Below are 22,298 nucleotides of genomic sequence, written 5' to 3'. Positions count from 1 at the left end.
AGAAAAATAACTTCAAGAGATTTAATAATTATTCTCTGCGCCCATCTCCACATCCATTCGTCTCGGTGGAATATGGTAGGCCTACACACTCTTCACGCAACACATGACAAACCATATATCAGAATAAACAGCAGACCTTACCGAACACAAAGGTGTAATGCATTCCCGTGTATAGTTAGCTGTTCCAGAGTAATCCGGTTTTGAAATAAATTATAGCAAAATTCAACATGGTCTTTCGGCTGCATTTCTTAAAACTGAGCTGTGCTTACATCGCCTAGATATCTGTAAATATTAGAATCAGAGAATATACAGGCAGCTCACGGTTAAGAGTTTGTCAATGTAGCCTTAATGATTTCTTTTCACAAAATGCTAAGCATGCATGTATTTAAGTTTCTTAAAACTGAGCTGTGCTTAAATGGGCATGATTTCATAACAGACCAAATAGAAAATAAATGTTAAATATAGCCTACATATCTGTAGCCTACAGATTAAAATCAGATTATGTAGGCTACACAGTGTAGTTAGATCAAGTTGAACCGTAGGACATTTTAATCATGGATAGTAGTTGGACAGTAGCACATTTATATATCTATAGTGGCTGGTGAAAGAGTTTTTTTGTTTGTTTGTTTTTTCGGGGGGGGGGGGGGGGGGGGTTAGGGGGTTAGTGGGTAGTGTCCCCACCAAAGCTCAGACCAATCCTACGCCCTTGCATATTCCACTTTTTATGTCATAAACGTTGCAGGCCTATGGAAAGGTTTAGTGGTAGGGTTGTCCAATGATCAAGTTCTTGCTTCAATTTGTGTTTTAATTTATGCGACGCACCGATGCTGGGTTCATCTGTTTGGCGCAAGTTTAAAATATTTAGCCGATTTGGCCGATTTGTCATTTTCTTTTGGCAATTAATCCCAACTGATCCCTTAAGTTAATGTTGCCAAGCTTGTTTGTTGTTGCACTATCAGTGTTGCAGTCTTTTAAAATAAATGTTCTGAGTGAAATATATTGCCGTTGCTCTTAGTTCTTTGCGACCGGGGAGCTAAATTGACCTGACGCAAATTTGACCAGAGAAGCGGCCGAGTAAACAGCCACCTGCTCTCAGCACAGTGTTGACTTGCGCGTCTAATCGGATGCGCAAGACTGACAATAGATGGGCCTAGGCCAGTCCAGGCCCATCCGTGCCTACGCGTATGCTTTCTAAATGATTTAGCTAACTCCATCCCCATCAACGAACTTAGGCTATATGGCCAATATCTTTAAAATTTAATGGTCTTGGTTTTATTAGTGGGCATGCCTCAGACTCGTGGTGTGAGCGGTATGGGAGCAGAACAGAGCGGCCACTCCGGCCTCTAAATTAAAAAGCGCTCCGCGCTCAAATTCCATCCATATTACACAAAACTATAAAATGATCTAAACTTCATTTACTCTCGGTGTATAGATCAGGACAGACTTGTGGAACAGGCTGCAGGTCAACAGTCTGACAGCCTGCATGAAGATAATAGTAAAACAGTGCAATTACCAAAGGGCCCTTGAAATGATCTTTTTAAAGCCAAGGAGGATGGCTTGTAAAAATGCTAGTTGTCAGCTCTTCCATAAGTAGTGACTGATCACATTTGCACATTTTGTTGTTTTGCACTTTCTTTTGCACTTGTTCTATAGTTTGTAATAGTCTTTGTTAAAATTGCACAAATTAACACAAATATTTTGAAATATTTGTATACTGTTGTATAGTTTGTTTGGTGTGGTAACTTTGTTCTTTGTTAACTGTTATTTTGAGAAGCTGGTTATTTATTTATAATGTAGTGTTTAATAAATATTGTTAAATATACAGAGTCTGTAGTGTATCGCACAAACAAGATGCCAACATCCACACCCCCCCACCACCGGCAACCGATACAAGAACTCGGATGGCAACCGATACCAGACCCCCCCCCCCCCCAGGACCTACGACCTACCACCTTGACTAACACATTTCCTGTGGGAAACCCTGTAATGCTATTATGCACTATTTAAATGAAATTCTTTGAGTTGTTACTCAAAGTGGGTCTCACATTGTTAATATTGATTGATATTATGATACAAGCATGAAATTAGGCATGTATGTGCTCAAGACCAATACAATAAAATCTGCCTGATTTGCCATTTTTAATGGCGACCATTTTCCAAAATGGCCACCATGAAAAACTCTAAAAATGTATTTGTTGTACAGAATTGACAAAGGAAATTATGATACAGCCATGAAATTTGGCAGGTATGTGCTTAAGACCAACACAATACATTCTAACTGATTTTCCAGTTTAAATGACGGCCATTTTCCAAGATGGCCGCCAAAAAATACCATAGAAATGGATTTGTTGCACAGAATTGATCAAGCAAGTTAATTATACAAGCATGAATTTTGGCATGAATGTGCTAAAAAAAACAATACAATCAAATCTACCCGACTCGCCACTTGAAATGGAAGCCATTTTACAATATGGCCGCCAAAAGACTGAATTTAGCCTAGAAGTGAGCAAGAAAATGATGATACAAGTATGTAATTTTGTGTGTTTGTGCTAAAGAGCAATATAATCAAATCCACCTCAGTTGCAACTTGAAAATGTAATATGGCAGCCATTTTTAAAGATGGCCACCAAATAAGACACTAGAACTTCATTAATTGGAATTAATTCAGCAGATGAGGCCCAAATCAATGTTAACATTCACTACATTTCTGTTTCCTTCTATGATGAAGTCATTGGAAATTCAATCAAGCAAAAATCAAGCAAAAAGGCACATAACTGAAATTCAGTGTTTCACAAATGAACTATGTACAAAGACTACAAACCCTGGAAGGGCTAAATTAATCTTAGAAATCTCACTGAGGGACAATAGAAGAGAGTAGAGCCCGACCGATAAAGGATTTTGAAGGCCGATACCGATACAAATATTTGTTGATTTAAAAATCCGATATTCCGATATATATCGGCCGATATATTTTTTTTTTTTTTCAGAAACGCGCAACAAAACATTTCCCTAACATTAGTTATTTGTAGTTATTTATGAGTATTGACAAAAATAATATGATAATGCATTTTAAAAACAAACTTGTTTATTTTTAAATAATATTGTCACAGTGGAACAGATGAACATCGAAATATATTAAAGTTCTGATAAATAAAATGTATAAAAATAGAAACTTAAGATATGAAACTTTTGAACAAAAACACAATAACAACAACAACCAAATCAAAGTTACCAGTATTTAAAGACTTGGTAAGCTTCATAAATATAACTTTGAACTAAGACTTAATAATTACAAAAAATAATGATGACATTATTACGATCATCATCATTTGTATTATCATTAAACAAGATAAAGGTCACTCCTAAATGTTTGAGTGTGCGTGTGTAATAATTAGTCCCTATTGCCTTACAAGCTACCTTATAATTACAATGTCAGCTTGCTTATCCCTTTACCTGCACTATTAAAATTATTTCCATCAAGCTACATCAAACCATTTTCAATCATCAGTTGCTGCCTGCCTTCTAAAACCTACTATTTAGTGATCTAAATCCATTATGTAACTCGTTAATGCTGCGGCTGAACGACAGTCTGAAACGCACACTTGGCGTCATTGGATTTCACACACGTGTAAAAGAAAAGCTAACTTTTAGAGGAACTTTTATGCACAAGCTACGTTTTGCACAAGCTACGTTTGATACTTTTTCTGTATGTCTAAATGTTCACTCCTCGCATGTCTAACTTACATTTTACAATGCAGGGACTGTAACTACAGATATACTAGTTATAAATACAGTAATCATTATTTTATTTAGGCAGAATAAGTTTGTTGTGGTTTCCAAGCTCATTAATGTTAACGTTAGCGGTCTTCCACTGATATTCATGGCATTAGCTAGCTTTGTGGTTAGGTAGTCTATGATGAGCCATAATTTAGCAATCGATAACGTCATACTGCAAATTGTAAAACATGCTCTTTCAAAATAACAGGCCGGGGAGAGATGATACGTCTCACTGCTATAGCTGTCACGCTATTAAAGAAATACATCTTCAGTCACATTGTCAAAAGTTAAAAGGACAGACAGTCAACTACACTAACAACGTAACGTAATTACTAGCTAATTCCGCTTCACTCTCTGCTTATTTAACAGCAGCAAAACTGGACATTGTTTTCACGAATTTTGTCATGCTTATTTGAGTTAAGAGAACTGATGGGGATGTTCTTTTAATAGTTATTCAAGCAATGTATGTCTCGTGACCAAATCACCATGAACACACTTCACCGATGATCTCACTCGCGGTTCTCTCTGCCCGACTCGGCTGAATCAGCAGGTTGCAGGATGTGTGGCGCGTTATACAGGGACGGTGTAGAGTGCCCGCAGGGTGCAGTGTTGCCAGCAGGGACGGTGTAGAGTGCCCTCTGGTGGACAAACTATATAACGCCAACACTCATGACATGGTTGAAGGGTGTTTCGTCCGTTTTTATTTTTAAAATACATTTTATTTTTAAAATATTAATTTATCGGCCATTATAAATGCCGATACTGAAGGTTTGGAAAATGTCTAATATCGGCCGATAATATCGGCCCGCCGATAAATCGGTCGGGCTCTAGAAGAGAGCGTATGCAACAGCATCAGGACTGACAGAGCCGTGCACCAACTTGCCTATCTAAAATACAACTGTACAACACGAGCAGGCGATAACAGAGCATGTTTTTTTTTTTTTGGTAACTGTAACAAGGCAAAGAACTCGGATGCCAAGAAGAACAATATGGCAGTAAGTATCTCAGCATGGAAAATTAACAGTCCATTTCACAGCAAATGTGAGCAATTTTTCAATTGTGTTTTTAAGAAAACACCATCAACATTTCACCCTTTGGAATTAATTGAGTCACTGTAACAGTGCTCTACATCTACTATTCACATGTGCAACCACATAGTGCTGTGCACAAAAGCCCCAAACGGAAGCACTTGCATCTATGGGTGCAACCTTTTTTGCATGAACACTTAGTGAGTTCCTGACAGCTGGCTGCAATGGGTCGGCGAATAAAGCGACCAAAGTGAATTCGCCGGGAGCGAACCAATCTGGGTGACCAGAGCTATTAAGCGATTTAGCAATTAAAAGTCAGCTAATATGATGGTAATGAGCGGTTCGGCAAAAAACAATTGGGATGCTCTTATCTTCGAATGTCCCAGGCTGACAAGCCAGAGCCGTTATGTGATTAGCTAAATCAAACATGTCAATGTCACGTCCAGAGCGAAAAAAGCGAATTCATGACAAAACTTCTTCAACGACCTTGGCTACTTGGTAGCTGAGGTTGTTTCTGGTGTACACGCATCTTTTGTTTAACAGCAACCAAATCGAGAAAACCATGAATTGCCGTTATTAGCATATTAGTGTCATTGTATTATTAGCATGTCATAACCATTTTATTTGTTTGGGGGGGGTGGGGGCTGGCATCACGCAACGCCCTCTATTGACATTAAGAACTGGCATTATTAGCATGTTATCACCATGCTATTTGTGTGTCATAAGTGGCTTAGGTCTCACTGCAGAACACAAGATCCAAAGTGTGGAGCTGGATCTAGGTGCAGTGGGCGGAGTCGGACCTGCCAGAACACAAGATCCAGGGGGTGGAGCTGGAGCTAAACGTAAAATACACAACATTTTAAAAAATAAACTTAATGACTTTTCAAACAAGTGTGTAAAAGACATGGCTACAGTAGCCTACTAGCTTGGATATCACAAACTTGCTTGACAGATAAAATATGCAGTTTCCGTTTTAGCAACACTAGGGTCCTATGAAATCCGTTTTATTATTTTCCAAATTCCAAATTCCATCTTATTTCCTATTCCATCTTATTTAATTTTAGTTGTTTCGGATTTATATATTTCTCTTCACTAAAAACTCAATGACAGACACAATTCAGCTTGTTAAATATTCAGCAAAGCCAATCATTCAGAATTCTCCAACATTGAGCCAAACATTCAACAAATCTCTGCGCAAAAACAACAGTTAGGGCCTAGGGCCTACATAACTTCAACTACATGGCCATAAATAGGCTGCAAGTTTAGATCTCAATAAAAAAGCACTTTGTAACTCAAATTGCCCCACTACTTAAAAGTAGCCTACTTTTTTGTAGATTCTTGTTCTATTTTAAATATGTGTTACTTTCTAGAGCATTTAGCCTACCATCGTTAGCACACATCTCCACTGAAGGATGGCTACATGATGGTAAGGCGCTTGATGTTGCGCTCTCTCGTTGGTGAGAATCTATTGCAGCACTTTTTGAATGGTGGGTCTGCGTGTCTGCTTGAGGTTGCTGACATTCGTGTCTGGGAATGGGACTGCTTGCAATGTTTCAAGAAACTGACATAGTGGTATGTCATCTTATGCACACATTTCAACAATCTTCCACAAACTCACGTCTTGCATCTACTGATTTTGTCATTGTCTTGGCTGAAGGGATTTGCCCGCAGTGGATTTAGCTTTGTTCTTAAGTTGCCCTTTTGATTTCTATGTCTGTACATGTGTATTTGTGTATGTTGCTTATTATGACCGCCGCTAGCGAAGCTAGCGAAGCGGTCATATAGGGATTGTCAAAGTTTTTTTTTTTTTTTTTTTTTTTTTTTTTCCCGTCATCTACTTCCTGAAATTTTGGTCAACGATACCCGGGGCACCGAAACACCAGGGCACATGAAATTTGGTGGGTATGTAGCCCCACTAGACTTTTACGGAAAAATTTCGTTTGGTCCCCGGGGGCCACTCCCCCTCCGCGCTGGGCCCCCCGAAACCCAAAAAATGCAGTTTTTCCTCAATAACTACCTGAACCGTGGCACCGAGGATGAAGAAATTTTTATGGTATGTTGGTCTCAAGGGCCCACATCAACTTAGCCCATAATCACTCATTTGTGATTTGCACCCCCCCGGTAAAAAATGAAAATGCAATATCATTCTGCTTTAATCGCCCCTCTCTTCAGTAAAGACGTTCAGAACTGCACCAAATTTTATGTGTATGATTAACCTGACATTCTCTGGGGGTATGCCAAGTTTCGTAGAATTTCATCCATGGGGGGGTCTAAAAAATTAAGTTATGTGTACATTTAGTGACTCTACACTCACTGGCCTGTAGATGGTGGTGCACACATATACACATGCACACACACACACAGGCACCCACATACTATCGGTATTAGAACGGCCGATACATAATTACAAATTCAGTAGGATTAAAAGAAAGCCAAAATAAATATTCATCATCATCATCATGGCTGCATTTCCAGTATTGGCGATAAGTAGTCGTTTGTCCACTAGATGGCGCATCGTTGCAGTGAGACGTAATTTTGTTGGAAGTTAATCTTAAATGGGTTGGAAAGACACTATGCTTCCTACAAGGACAAGACTGTAGGCTACAGTAGTTTACCGCAGAGAACGTCTAAGGGTAGGATGATTTCTGCATGACATGTAATTCCCATTTCCTCTTGAAGCCGAAATAAATCTGAGAATGTTTATCGGACATGCTTGTTTTTTACTGCAGGTAGGCTACGTTAATCCTATCAATAGCAGAACGTAGGTAAAATAATGTTACTGTTAGCATGGTTGAGTGATGGAGGCCAATTTGATTATTGATGTATTTGTAGAAAACCATAAATGCGTTTATAAGCTACCAAGCAAATCGATAACAGCACTAATTGTATCTTTCGACTGTCATCTCATTTGCTTATGACCATAACCTAGGCTACTAACAGGAGCTAAGTGAGTTAGCCACAACACGTTCGCTACGTGATGGTTTTTTAATGGAAAATATAGCAGTGCTATAGGCTACCTGAAAGATAACCTGTCTATGATCCCGTGATGATCTACAATCTCCATTTAAACCAGATGTTTTAGAGCGCACGTTGAGATGTATTCAGGGCAGGGCTGTACCTACACATATTTGTTGCACGTGCTACAAAAATCATTCTTTGCGATGAATGATTTAGTGCCAACGTTATAAGGGTCAGATACAGTTTTGCCTATGGCTATTCCGTGAGACTGAGGCGCTTTTTGTTTGTTCGAAGTGCGTGTTTAGGGTGTGAGAGGGGAGTCGATGTGCTTTGATTCCAGCTTGGTAGTTGTAGTCTATGCGATTAAAAAACACGTGTGTGTGAAGTATCCAAACAATGATAACGCTTTCATTATGGCTGCTTTAGCCACAGACCTTGAGCTACTGTACAGTGGGTTGGGTTCCGTTTAGAAGTGTCCACTTCATTCGCCCTTTCCGTGATTCACAGCTACGTGAAATGTATTACTACTGATATGCAAAACTATTAACTTTTTCGCCAAGAGGTGGCAGCTTGATACTGTAAGGTGTAAGCCATTGGTTCCAACGGAGATTTTATTTGGGTCGCCAGCATAGCCTAGCGACAATTTGTGTTGTGTAATAGGCCTAGCATAGGGCCTACCTTATATAGCTTATAGTTTGTTAACAGTCACGGTTTTGTCATAACTCCCTCTATGCATTTTTGCATTTAGAATAGCTCTAAAACCGGGGGGCGAACACGTCGCAGGGGGGGCGCCAGTGCGTGGATATCTCAATCGCAAAATTAAACAATATTTCTATCGGGCGCCTACCATGGACTAGGCTGGGTGAAAATCAAAAGATTGCGTCAAAAGATTGAGCTTAACCATTGACCTCATGGTTGCAAAATGCAAGGGAACATGAATCAGCATATTATTTGCACAAACAATAACGGAGAGTAGCTCTTCAACTTTGCCCGTTAAAATGTGTATGAACAGTCTCGCAACGCATTTCATGAAGGCCCTTTGGACATGTCAGTTATTTGCACCACTGGGAAAAACGGCATTTTGTTTTAGACTACTGGTATTTCATTTGTGCATTGACAATAAAGCTGAATATCATTTGAACTAGATGACTAAACTTATGCATATGTAGAAGAAGAAACATTCACAAAAATCCATGACATGACCTCTCTTCTTGATAGCTGTTGAAAACTGCATGGAACTGACAGGGATTGTTTTGTTTAATAATAAATAAATAAATACATTATGCTGCTACCTTCTGCTTTTCCCAAATACAATGTAGCCTACAGGTGTACCTTTCATCAGTCCAGTTGCAATGGATGGACTGTGATGAACTGCCCTACTTGAGATTGTTTAGAGATTTTAAAGGTTTTATAACAATGTTACAGATTTTTTGGCCCAGAAACAAATCTATTCACCTTTGCAGCGCCAGTAGGCTACTTTGTGTGCGGAATGTGTGCAAACACACATTTCAAACAAGCATACACAAAAGTTTCAAGAGTGGGGAATGGAGTAGAAGATGGAGACAAATTCATTAATATGATTTATTTTCGCGGAATGGATGTGCAGGACTGAGCGGCGGTCATATTTTGTACCGCTACGCGGTACATCTAGTTTTCTTTGTCACACACCAATCAACAAACTCATTTGTTTCGAGATATAATTACTAGGCTACAGAACGGTTTAACTAATGTCTTTCGGTCACGGTTTAGGCAGAGACCTTCTTATATGCTTTTTGTTTTAAAGTAAACTAAAATAAAAGTGAAGCAAGTTGAAAAAACGTCTGTTTATTTAATGTGTCAACAGAATATCTGCAAATTCCATGCAATTGACCGTTCGCAAAACCCCGCCCATCGAACACAGATGAGCCAATGGCAGTCCAGTAGCTCCGTGCAGGCAGACATCAACTTCACCTTACGGCTCCATAGAAATGTATTGGGAGCCTTGATGTTTGTCCGGTTTTATGGGATTTTATAGTGATATGAAAAGGACAATCAAATGACATATGTGGGATTAACGCAACACCGATACACAGAAAAATGCCTTTCAATCTTGATTTGAAGTTTTCTGTAATTATGTTAAATTAGATTAAATTCTCTCGTCCCAGATCTCCACTATTTTAAGCAAAGGGTTAGAACTAGGCTACTCCTTAGCAAACAATAACGAAACAGTGCTCCACCACATCTGTGGTTTAAGCCACACAGTCAACTCAATGTAAGTAAGATAAATAAGGATGTTAATTGTTTTCAGCAGAAAAGCTAGCTATTAGCTATTTTTTATACATGTGTCTCCATGTCATACTGCAGTCTTTCAATGGATTGTAAATGATTGTGAATGAATTTAGGTCCGTGGCTCTCTAAAAGACCCTCTTGTGCTGTAACTTTTACAGACATCTTAAAGCAACACCAAAGAGTTTTTTATACCTTAAAATAATGTTTCCAAAATCGTTTCAGTGGTTCATCAACTCGTAACAGGGTGAACGGCAATTCTGCATTCTCTTTTCGGCCCTCTATCGGCTATAACCGCACTATGTAAGTTTGCCAGATCGGGTAGCGGATCTGTAGTTCGATGGAATGAGACATAAGAAACTACAAATTTGACTTGCATCTGATGATATTCTACCTTGTCTGTGGACATCGTTATTTGCAAAGCCGGTGCTGGATAAACAAATAGCGTGCGTGCAACAGAGGGAAAGTTCTCTGGTGTTGCTTTAACAGCTACCATTGAATTTCTAGACAACTCCGGTCTGAGTTTGACGGGCGTAGTAACAATAACTAGGGGGCGCGGCTTTTGCGAACGGTCAATTCCGTGTTCTACGGAAATCGTAGGGTCCTACAACACCTTTATAGTAGCCTGGGAAATCCAGACCCTGGTAACCTAGAACAGTGTTTCCCAAACTTATTTTCTGGCGACCCACTTTTTAAAAATGACAGACCATCGCGACCCATTTCACTTCAAATCTACCCTGCAACCACCAATATTGTTTAAGGCCACAGGTTCTCCAACTTTTCTATGCCTCCCCCAACCATACATTGCTATAGGATCTCTGCTTTCAACACGGTTGTGTTGCATTTTGAGCACCATCAGCATGAAAAGTTGGAAATGACTACTGAAAATACGTTTTAATGCGCATCCGAGAGTAGGGGAAATTCTCGCATGTTGCGCAGTCGTCATTCGTCAGCATAGTAAGCTGTTCCTGTATTTCTAAAAAAAAATGTTGTAGGCTACATTGCGTTGCAGACAAATGGGTCCATAACACTGTGGACGTCAATTCCAATGTAAACAGCAAATAACTCAAGTCGTTATATTGTATTGTTGTATTATATTATATTGTATAGTCGTTATATCAGAACAAGAGGCGTTTGCGCAATAGTCGGAAGAATGTGCCTTTACTTTGGAGTTAGCGAGGTAGAAAACGAGAGGAATAGTGTTTAAAATGCCCATTTAAATTGTAAACTAATATAATGCACTGTTGTGCATTTTAAATCAGAAATAAGAATGTGAGGAGGTTGCTATTAACTTTAAAGATTGCATCTGCAATCAAAACTATGCAAATTGAATGGCCTTATGTCCGGTCTATGGATGTCTGCTTTAGTTGACAGCACGGTCACTAGATTTTAATCGGTAAAGTTGAGGAACTGGTATCTATTAATGTTGCAAATAGGCGGATTCATGTCCCTTGCAGTTTGCAACTGCGAGGTACATGGCAGGCCCCCCACAGAACGGTTTCATTTTGAGAGGTAGATATCCATGCTCAGGCACCCCCTCTGCGATGCGTTCGTCCCCCAGTTTCATGCGCCAGTTTCATGAGCTTTTATGACAAAACCGTGACTGTGGTAGTTAACAATCTACATCCTAATAGAAAACTGTTAGCTTTCCTGGTATCAAATGACAAATGGTATCAGTTAGGCCTATAACACAACATAAATTGTGCTGGCGACCCAAATAAAATCTCCTGCGACCCACCCGTGGGTCGCGACCCAGACTTTGGGAAACACTGACCTAGAAAGATTAAGGGTCTGGCCACGAATAATGAAAATGGCCCAACTCGAGGGGCGGCACCAAGCATGCATTTTGAAAATCTCACTGCACACAATTGGATAACACTACGACTAGGGATGTAACGGTGTGAAAATTTGTGTGTAGTAGTGACTAAAATTATCACAGTTTTCGGTATTATCACGGTATTTCTAAAAGTGTGTTCAATATGTTCAGAAACCACTGATAGGCCTACACAAGCTAAAATAGTTTCAAAAAGTATCCCATTCACTTTTTTCTTCATGTTTAATTGGCTATGTGCTTATAGCTTAACTTACCCTACCATAACTTGGAGTTTGCTATTTCTGTTATTTGGATGCAATGAGTGAGACCAAAGTAAGCGTTCAAAATAAAACTTTAGGCTACTGTATTCTCCTGATAACGTGAGTGGAATGGATTTAATGTGGACGTGAACATAAAAAGACGCAGAGTGGCTACATGATACAGTGCACATTATGCGGTGAAAAAGTTCCGCCTTTTAAAATCAGGTGTAGCCTAATCCGAATCGTAGTTAAAACCATCAATTAGACAACAGAATCAGTAGGGTACCAGTTTTGTTCCATTGTACCAGGCCTACTGTATGTCAAAAGCAGGCTCGGATGAAGCTGGGAAGGATTAAACACACGGTTTCCACACCGCGGTAATCAACAGTGATAATCATGATGTTTGAAATAAAAGCGGTAATTATTATTGTCAACATTTTTATCGCGGTTTACCATTATACCGGTAATCGTTACATCCCTAACTACGACCAATGTTTACTGACTGATTCTGGACTTCGACGCAATTGAAGAACACTACTTCCAATGTTTACTGACTGATTCGTTGCAGCGCTGTCGTCATCTGTTTAGCTCGCCTCATGGCCTGCCTATATCAGATACACCAATGTGATTGGTTCCTCGTGATGCAAGGGGTAAAAGTAACATGCATCATTATTCATTGCCAAACTCTGGATTTCCAGGGTACCTTGATAGCTCAAACTCTGCAAACTCGCCAAATACACGCATATGACGATGACAAGGACTTGTAACCAGACTACTAGGCTACGAAGAGGGTTGTTTGTTAGTTTAATTTAAGGCCATTTCAGCAACTAGGGCAAATAGCCAGAGCATTGTGTGTTAGAGAAGCTTAAATATGTTTTTTAAAATCTATGCTAGCAAGATATTCTAAAATCTTCAAAGGTGGAACCTTACTAAAAACATCAGCTATAGAATTTTGGTGATAAAATTGTTGTCTTTTGGTTTTCAAGGCAGGGCAACATATCAAACTAGAAAAGCATTTCCTGAAGGAAATACAGTGCATGAAAACGCAAAAATATGATGAGTTCATATGGTTAAATTATTTGCTTGGTAGATAAGGTTTACTATAGTTGGAATGACTGAACAGTTAAATAGGTTGATAATTGAAATGGTTAAATTATTTAGGCAGATAGTTGACGATAACTAACAGTTGGAATGGCTCCAATGTTTGCTAGTAGTTATGTTAACTATGTTAACAAAGATAATAATGTTAACCAAGTAACCATGCTAACTAGCATGCTAACAATGTTAAAATGTTAACTATGCTAACCATATGACTTAGCTAACCTAGCTAATCATTGTTATTAGTTATGATAACTATGTTAATTAGCATGCTAACATGCTAATTATATTAACCATGTGACTTAGCTAACTTCACTAAACATTTTTAACAGTTATGCTAACTAGCATGCTAACATGCTAACATGCTAACTATGCTAACCATGTGACTTAGCTAACTTAGCTAATTATTTTTAGCAGTTTTGCAAAAAATGCTAACTAGCATGCTAAAATGTTAGCATGCTAACTATGCTAACCATGTGACTTAGCTAACTTAGCTAATCATTTCTAGCAGTTTTGCAAAACATGCTAACTAGCATGCTAACATGTTAGCATGCTAACTATGCTAACCATGTGACTTAGCTAACTTAGCTAATCATTTTTAGCAGTTTTGCAAAAAATGCTAACTAGCATGCTAACATGTTAGCATGCTAACTATGCTAACCATGTGACTTAGCTAACTTAGCTAATCGTTTTTAACAGTTTTGCTAAAAATGCTAACTAGCATGCTAACATGCTAGCATGCTAACTATGCTAACCAAGTTACTTAGCTATCTTAGCTAACTAGCTACAGTGGGTAGGAGTCATAGTTGATGACAAGTAACAGTTACAATGGCTGAACAGATAAAAGTTCAGTAGTTTAAAGGGTTAAATTGTTTAACAGTGAAATATTGTAGTGAGGACTTTTATTTTGAAACAGTTTTTGGCAGAGGAAGCAGTTGAACAGGATGTGTAGTCTTAATAGGGCCAGTTTGTATGCTTAAAGCCTGAGACTGGCAGTTGATGCAGCTGGCCCGAACACCTGCCATAGGATTCTAATTGCTTAACGGCTCTATTGTGATGTCATCAGCCCATGTTAAGTCTATGGGGAAATTTTGAACAGTTTTTAATTAATAGTTTAAAAAGTATAAAAGTTACAAAGCTGAAAAATACAAAGCACCCATGTCCTAAGTAAGACCTACGTAACATAGTTTGAATGAAGTTTCTACGTTAAGCGGTTGAAGCTGCATTAATTGCGTTAGAAGAAGAAGAATAAGAAGCCTAGGAAGAACAGTACAGTGCATTTTCATGCACTGTAAATATGTCTTACTGACAGGGGCATTTTGGAAAATTGGCATAATGGAGGATCTTCCTACTAGGAGGTAAAACCCAGCTCATAGACAGCGATACGTTCCTGCTTTCTTCTTCTTCTTGTGAGCGTTTATTGGCAGATTGGGTGCCCTTCACATTAGCCTCTCCTGCATTACCGCCACCTACAGGATAACGTCAATGTAGAGCAGGGCGCAAGACAGATAGTGGGAGGAGTTGGATTTAGATCCAGCGCCAGCCCTTGGATCTTGTGTTCTGCAGCGAGGCCCATCTCAAAAAATATGTGCCGTCTGTTTACATGGGGTACGTTCTATTCCGATCAGGTGCTCTCAAACGCTTTAGAATCTTTGATTGGAATAGTCATTGTTGCCTACATTTCCTTGAGAAGATACAGCAGGCAATCCGGTTGACCATATACATAGCTGTTCAATCAGAATAGAAACGGAATTCATACACCACCTCTTTCATTAAAATTCCGATTGAGGTGCTTATATGAGATTTTTTATTTCGATTAAGCCATCATTCCATTTCTAAACAGAGAACGTGTCCATGGGTGTGTTCGAAACGGGAGACAGCTGCCTACTGCCTCCCTCCCTACATAGAGAGCTGTCTCACTAGACATGACTTTGGATTAAATGCATCTTTTAAAAATGAGCGTAGCACTCTAGAATCTTTGGTTAACACTACGGTATGACGTTAGCAAAGGCCTGACGTTAAACTAAACTAGCTTACGTAAGCTAGCAGGCTAACGGTATAAATTAGTTTTACGGCCGGCAGATATATCAGACCAGACGCTATTAATGGTTACAACAATGGCATAATCAGATAGTAAGTTGTTTATTTTTCATCTCTTATCTACAAATCTAAGCAAAATAAGGTCACACAAATGACATTTTAAACAGATTCAGCAGCCATTACCGATGTCATCCGCCATGTTTGTTTACCTTTCACAGCTGTTTCAGACGTTGCCGCAAGGGATTATGGGTAGGAGGGAGCATGAAGTGTGCATCGATGCTGCCTTCAAAAATGACCGTTATTTGGGAATTCTAAGATATCTTAAAAGGCAGCAGAATTTGTTTTTTCGGTTTCGAACCGCTCTTGCTGCCTTGCTCCCCAGTTAGATATCTTAAAAGGCAGCAACTTTACCCGTTTGGAACACACCCCATGTAAACGTGGCTACTGTCAATCCAACAAACTACTCAGAGAAATTATGGCAAGATGGCTAATCTAACGTTAGAACACGCCTGATTGTTGAGGTTAGCATGCTACAGCTTGTCAATTACTTCTACTTGTGCAAGTGGATAAAATTAGGCAAACGTGAACGTTACTATTAGATCACTAACAATGACTGCTTGCATCTTCAGTCCTAATTGTTTATGAAACGCATTTTCCAAGACTCAGAAGAGAAGGCATTGGTTACATGTATTATCAGCAAAGACTGTTGCATGCATTAACAAAAGTTAATTAGATCCATAAACAGGAAGATGATATGACAGCTCTCCTGTAAAAACTGCTGTGAAAAAAATAGTTAACATCTACAGTGTAGTGCTAGGAATACTATCCAGCTACTGAATTACATGATTTCTCCAGGCCTGAAAAATGTGATTTTAAAATTCCATTACTTTTCCAGGTTTTCCATGACTGTGGGAACCCTGCTAGCCTAACCTTCCTCCTTTCTACACTCACCCGTTGCTTAAACAGCAAGTTAATGGTAAATCTAAAACACTCTTAATTTTTCCAGAAATCACTAATTTTCTGATCCTAAAGGGCTAAACTTTGTTGCCAGGATCACAAATGATAGAGGACCTAATTGGGACAAGTCCCTTGGCACAGAAAAAATAACTGAGTATTTGTGTTTAGGGGTAAAGTCTAACAGGGGAGCGTGACAATATGTGGTGTTACATAAATGCTCTTGACAATGTTCCAAAGAATTGCTGACAGTTTTACTGAGCTTAAACACAAGCTGCTTTACACCACTCATGAAGTCATGGCATGGATCCACACCTTTCAAACAAACTCACCTGGCTCCGATGATGTCTTTTTTGGCCAGATCAATACCAGCGATGACCTTGACACGGAGAACACGGGATTCATTCTGTAGTAAGAGAGGAGAATGCTCAGAAATCAGAAGACCTGAACAACAGCTATTCCACTTTAAGTTTTAATTAGGCCTAATTATTTTCACACTTCTCCAAAATGATAATACAATATAGGGATCTCATGGTAGTTACAGGGCTGAAGTTCAAGCAATCAACATAGCTACCCAAACATCCTGACAAAAACAGCCTTGCTATTTTACATTAACAGTGCTCTGTATGCCATGACTGGAGTAGGCAAGACAGCTTTCAACCCCACATCAATTTATTACATTAATGTAAGAGGTCTCCGCAATTGAAGATAACAGCACAGGATTGCATGCTCTTAGCAGGTCTAAGCAATTCAATCAAGCATATTGCGGTCTGTAAGAAGTGTCTCAAACAGAGGACACCACTGCCTTAGAAGCTTTGAGGTAGATACCTGACGCAGATAAGTGGTTATAAGCAGAGGTGCGAGTGTGAAACAGTGCATTTCAAATGTGCCCAACCATGTGCCCAACATTTTTAACATGTATTATTTTTTATGTTTAGCGGTAGAGGTGTTTTTTTGGTCACAACAAATAGCCTAACACAAACAAAAATAAGCAGATTTATGCTTTGGGTTTACAGTGTACCAATGACGGTCCCAGAAACGTGAATTAAAACGACCCAGATTTGGCAGGTAAAAAATCTAAGGAACCAATTCAGAGTACTTGTGGGGTGAGGATGTAAATATTCATTAAAAAGGTGTTATATGTAAGTATTTTCAAATACTTGCTTCAATGACAACAATGGTACAGCCAGGATGTTCACAATACAAACTTTCATATGCAGCCTGCAAATAGCCTACTGTTTACATTTTGAGTTTGTATTTTGGTCTGCGCGCTAGGGCTGGGTACCGACTGAATCACGTCGGTATTACCGAGTATTGGTTCACGTAAAATCAAACGGTGCCAAATTTCGGTACTTTCACGTGTATCAGAAGCAGGGAGCACCAGCTGATGATATGCTGACGCTGTGTGGAGCAGAAGGAGAAAGATGGCCAGCTGAAAGCATTCAGTTGTGTGGTTGTATTTCACAAACCTTGGCGGAGACAGTGGTCTGTGCAACATTTGCCAGGCAACATGCAAAACGGGCAAAATGGCAACACATCAAATCTTAGGAAACACCTTGTTAAACATCAAATAAACTTAAAGAGCAGAAGAGTGTACCGTGTTCACTTCTATAGCTGCAGAAACTAGCAGCACACCTGCAGCTAGCCAAGGAGGCAACGACGACATCAACGAGGCATCTTCGGCATCTTCAGGTAGGTTAACTATGTAATGTAGCTATCTGGATCAGTTGTTGGTAGAGGTGTTGGTAGAGGTGTGCAAAGTCGTAGCCTGGAAAATCCAGACCCTGATAATCTAGAAAGATTAAGGGTCTGGCAAAGAGCAATGTAATGGCCTAACTCGAGGGGCGGCAACAAGCATGCATTTAAAAATCTGACTGCACGCAATTGGATAACACTAGACCATGTTTACTTTGAATGATTTCGGACTTCGACGCAATGGAATAACAATGACCAATGTGTACTGTCCTCCACTGTTGCAGCGCTGTCTTCATCAGTTTAGCTGGTTCCCAGGAATGTTGGGGAAAAAGTAACGTGCATCATTGCTCTTTGCCAGAGTGTCTCGCAGAGACAATTCCATTGTGCTCTCGCGAGAACTCTGGATTTCCAGGGTAGCAAAGTCGAATAATTGGTTAACTATTATAACATTATTACCACCTTTATTCTAAAATGCATAGAAGCAGCATAACATGGCATAGCATAGAAGTCAGGTTATCCTATCACGGTAACGTTAAAGGTCTGCTAACGTTAACGTGCAGTGTTGGGGTCGTTAACTCAAAAAGTTACTCAAAAAGTGTATTGTGCTGTGTACATCTCACAGACAGGGCCTGCAATAGCTGAAGAAATCGATTCAATTTTAGAGGAATTTCAGGTGAGATCCAAAGTGGTAGCACTGACCTAATTAAATCCCACTGCCCAGTGCCCACTACTAGCTGAAAAAGGTATATGGTCTCCCAAGCAATGATAACCACATACAAGACATGCTACACCACCAACACTTGAACATCGAAGTCCAACCACATCCAATCAGGTTAGCCAATGACTACCTGTACACCCAATATCATACATTAACAAATTAGGCCCACTGTCTGAGTTGCATAAAGCACAGCACAAATCCTGAAGTACATAACTTCCATCAGCTTGGTACTCTGATTCCCTTTTCAATTATTCAGATTCAGCACTGTTCCATTGTGTTCTCAAATACCCATGAACATTTAAAACGCCTGTGGTAGGTGAAGACACGGGTGTTTCCTACCTGCGTGAAGCTGGCCCCCCATGTTATTCAAAAATTATTAAAAACACTGCTATTCGTTTGTGCTACGTTTGTGCCGTAAAAATTATCGTTTGTGCTGGGTTTTAAGTAATTAAACTTCACATTTTCTGGCCAGTGACGTCACTCAGCCCCCCATAATTTCCCCAAAATAGTCTCAATCGTTTGTGCTACGTCTGTGCTCATTTGTGCTGTTAAAAGTAACATTTGTGCCTACTAAGGGTGTCACGATTTCGATTTATTTCGAAATCGATCGAAATTACATCTCAATCTCGAACTTCGAACTTAAAAGTAGAATCGACGATGCAGCCACACCCCCAATGTCACGTCCAGCATGTATGCCAAGACGCACAAACACACATGCACGTGCTGAACTGCAGCGTCAACACTCCGATCGCTGCAGCCAGTTAAAATATAGGCCTACACATCAACCTACCGAAATCAAAGCCCCTCTTGCTACTTTGAAATCACCGGTGTGGAAGTATTCGTTCATTCACGTCAATTAAAACTAATTTAGCCCACTCAACTTAGCCAGTGAAAAGATGGTCTAATTACAGTCCAAAGTTACTTTAAGGCTTAAAATGCACATTTATAAGTACATATTCCATGAACACTAACCTTGGGTCTTTTCGGAGTGTGCTGAAACAATCAAATTAACATTCTGTGTTGTTTCATTTCAATATGTTCACGTCTCTGTTTTAGCCTAATGTTAGTTCTGTTTACATTACAACCTCGCGGTTGGAACGGTTTCAAAATAAAAGCCCCTTGAAAAAGAAAAGGAAAAGACCAAAAAGAGTAAATAACATATAAGGAATGCATTAATAGTAATATTTGAAAAAGATCGAAAATCGAATCGAATCGTGACTTTAAAATCGAAAATTACATCGAATCGAGGATTTGGAGAATCGTGACACCCCTAGTGCCTACTATGTTTAAGATATCCCACGTCATTTGTTACACGTGTGACGTCACCCAGCCCCGTCTCAATCGTTTGTGCTAGGTTTGTACTGATTTGTGCCGTTAAAAGAAACATTTGTGCTACTATGTTTTCTAAGTTATTATGTTTTTTTTATTACTCCCGTTACGTCACCAGCCCCCCATCAACTTCCAAAACTCAAAATGGTCTCAATCATTAGCACAAACGAATAGCAGTGTTTTTAATAATTTTTTAATAACATGGGGGGCCAGCTTCACACAGGTGTGTTACCTTGGCTTTGCTGATGGAACAATATTGAATCGCATGACATGAACCATGTAAGCTGTGAAAAAAATCTTAGGTCTACTCATTTGGAATTGTTTGAAATCTGTCAGGTAGCAAAATTAGCCCTGTTAAAAATAATTGCAACATCTTCGACATTCAACAATTCACAACAAGGCAGTAGGCAAAGCAATGGCGGCATAAATAAAGCCTGGCGCTTTCTGCACTGGGCCGTGGGCTATAGCAGGCTGGGAGTCCACACAGTTCGTACACTTCAGTTGACCTGGATTTCTGAAAGCTAGCTGGAGGTTTGGGAAAGACCAGCTTCATCCACGACAGGCTCAGGTCTGGACACAAGTTCTAACTCTAGCAGCTACTGTTGTCGACTGTTGTTAACCTGACTCATGTCATCTCCACCTCCAAAATTAATTAATACGGTAGTCAATAATATTCGTATTGTTTTTTCGGTTCCACGCCGACAACAGAATAACTTAGCAGCTACATGGTGAAATGTATTGAACTGAACTAGACTGTTCTGCAGGCACTGCTTCACACGTCATACACTCTGCTGAAGACGTTATTGTCTAGACATGTCATTTACGTTAACGTTAACATTAATGCTACACAAAATGTTATTGAAATGCGATATCCGCCGAGCATCGTATTGACAGACCACTTCAGCACGCTCAACTATATTGCTAATTAACATTTTAACTTGCCTGTCAACCATGTTAGCAAACCCACCAGGATTATTATCAACACTCAATATGGAGATGTAAGCTAAAATTGTTAGCACTGCTAAAGTAACGTCACATTAACTATTGCCAGCTACTCATTAAATGTTTTTTCCAAATAACGTTAACTTATATGCCAATGTTATCCATGCAATAAACATGCCAAAACTCACATTGCCCAGCATAATCGCCATAATCAATGCACTGGTTGACAGATGTTAGTTAAACCCCATAGCTAACTTTAACTCCTAGCTCATGAGTTAAATACTAACGTTAACTTGGTCATATTAACGTTACAGACCCAAGGAATGTTACACGCCAAGTCGATAAGTTAGCACTACCAGCAACACCCAGACCTAGCTAATGTTGGTCGTCTTACAAGCTCACACGTTTCTGAGAATGTAGGCTAATACACAAATTCTTAAATTGACTTTACATATTAGCATATTAGCTAGCTAGTAATTACATAGCGTACGTAAATTGTGCTACATAACTAACAGTTACACTATGTGATGTAGGTAAATTAGAAGCTAGCTTCCCAAGCTAACAAGCTGGCATACCATGTATTCTTGCCACTTCTCAGTCAAGACGCTGTGAACGAAGTTTAAACATCTTGATGCTAACTTACAGACAGCTAACGCTGTCTGGTGATTGCAACATTAATTCTTCAACTAGGTAAAGGCTAGGTTACCTGATGGGAAAAGCGTGAGTGTTTGAAGCGTGACATTACAGTTATAACATTATCAAGCGTAAAAATCCACTTACTTCGTCTTCAGAAAGTCCGTAAATTGGTTCAAAATTCGTAGCCATATAGCCAAAAAATGCACTCACGAATACACTAGCCGCTTAGAAAGCTAGCCAGAACAATAGCAAAGTGCCCCTCCACCTCCTTTACAGACTGTTTTCGTCCGCGGGGAAATCTTTTCTTCGATTGATACGACTTGGTCGATTTAATTCCAGCCAATGTTTATACTGTATAAACTGGCGAAATCTCTGGCTAATGTCACTGTATTTTGCATTAATTCTTGCCACTTCATAACACTGTTCTTAGTGAAACGCTCTTATCGTACAGAAATGCTGTCATCCAGTCACTTCCTTCCAATGAGACACTGCCCACACACGCTGACTGAAGGTGTCTTAAGCCAACCACGATTATTCTTCCAAATTTATAGAGCTGAAACTGGCCAATAAAACCAACGGTGAGTCGTTGAGTTCAAAAATTTTCAACACAAGGCGGTTTCCTGTGTTTTCGTGTAGGTCTGACGGCTACTACTCATGAGAAAAACCGTAACCCATTTGAATGGTGTTTTAGCGCCCTCCATTGCATTATCCGTTTGTTGTAGGCTATGATGGAATGTGTAGGCCTAGTGCAAATTCTTGTTTCGGAACATTTCGAGCCGATTTGA

The 22,298-nt window shown here is 39.5% G+C and overlaps 1 protein-coding gene across 4 annotated transcripts in view; it reads right to left on the bottom strand.

Moving 5' to 3' along the window:
* The window catches only part of nedd4l (NEDD4 like E3 ubiquitin protein ligase), a 72,880-nt gene extending 50,845 nt beyond the window's left edge, over positions 1-22,035 (bottom strand). For 2 of the 4 annotated variants that reach the window (XM_076283775.1, XM_076283776.1), the window contains exons 1-2: positions 21,658-22,035; positions 16,526-16,599 (exon numbers count right to left, since the gene is read on the bottom strand). In XM_076283775.1, coding sequence (XP_076139890.1) covers positions 16,526-16,599; positions 21,658-21,702 — 119 coding nt within the window. In that variant the 5' untranslated portion in view covers positions 21,703-22,035. The remainder of the gene's footprint in view (positions 1-16,525; positions 16,600-21,657) is intronic. The other 2 variants (XM_076283777.1, XM_076283779.1) reach the window with 2 other exon arrangements.
* Positions 22,036-22,298: the final 263 nt, after the last annotated feature.

Source organism: Alosa pseudoharengus, unplaced genomic scaffold (genome assembly GCF_046254945.1).
Source record: "Alosa pseudoharengus isolate Yale_2024_CS ecotype anadromous, Long Island Sound unplaced genomic scaffold, YU_APseudo_1.1 YU_APseudo_1.1_scf_14, whole genome shotgun sequence".
In the NCBI taxonomy this organism is placed as follows: Eukaryota; Metazoa; Chordata; class Actinopteri; order Clupeiformes; family Clupeidae; genus Alosa; species Alosa pseudoharengus.
The sequence above is the reverse complement of the archived record's forward strand: the minus strand, read 5'-3'. Positions and strand labels throughout refer to the sequence as shown.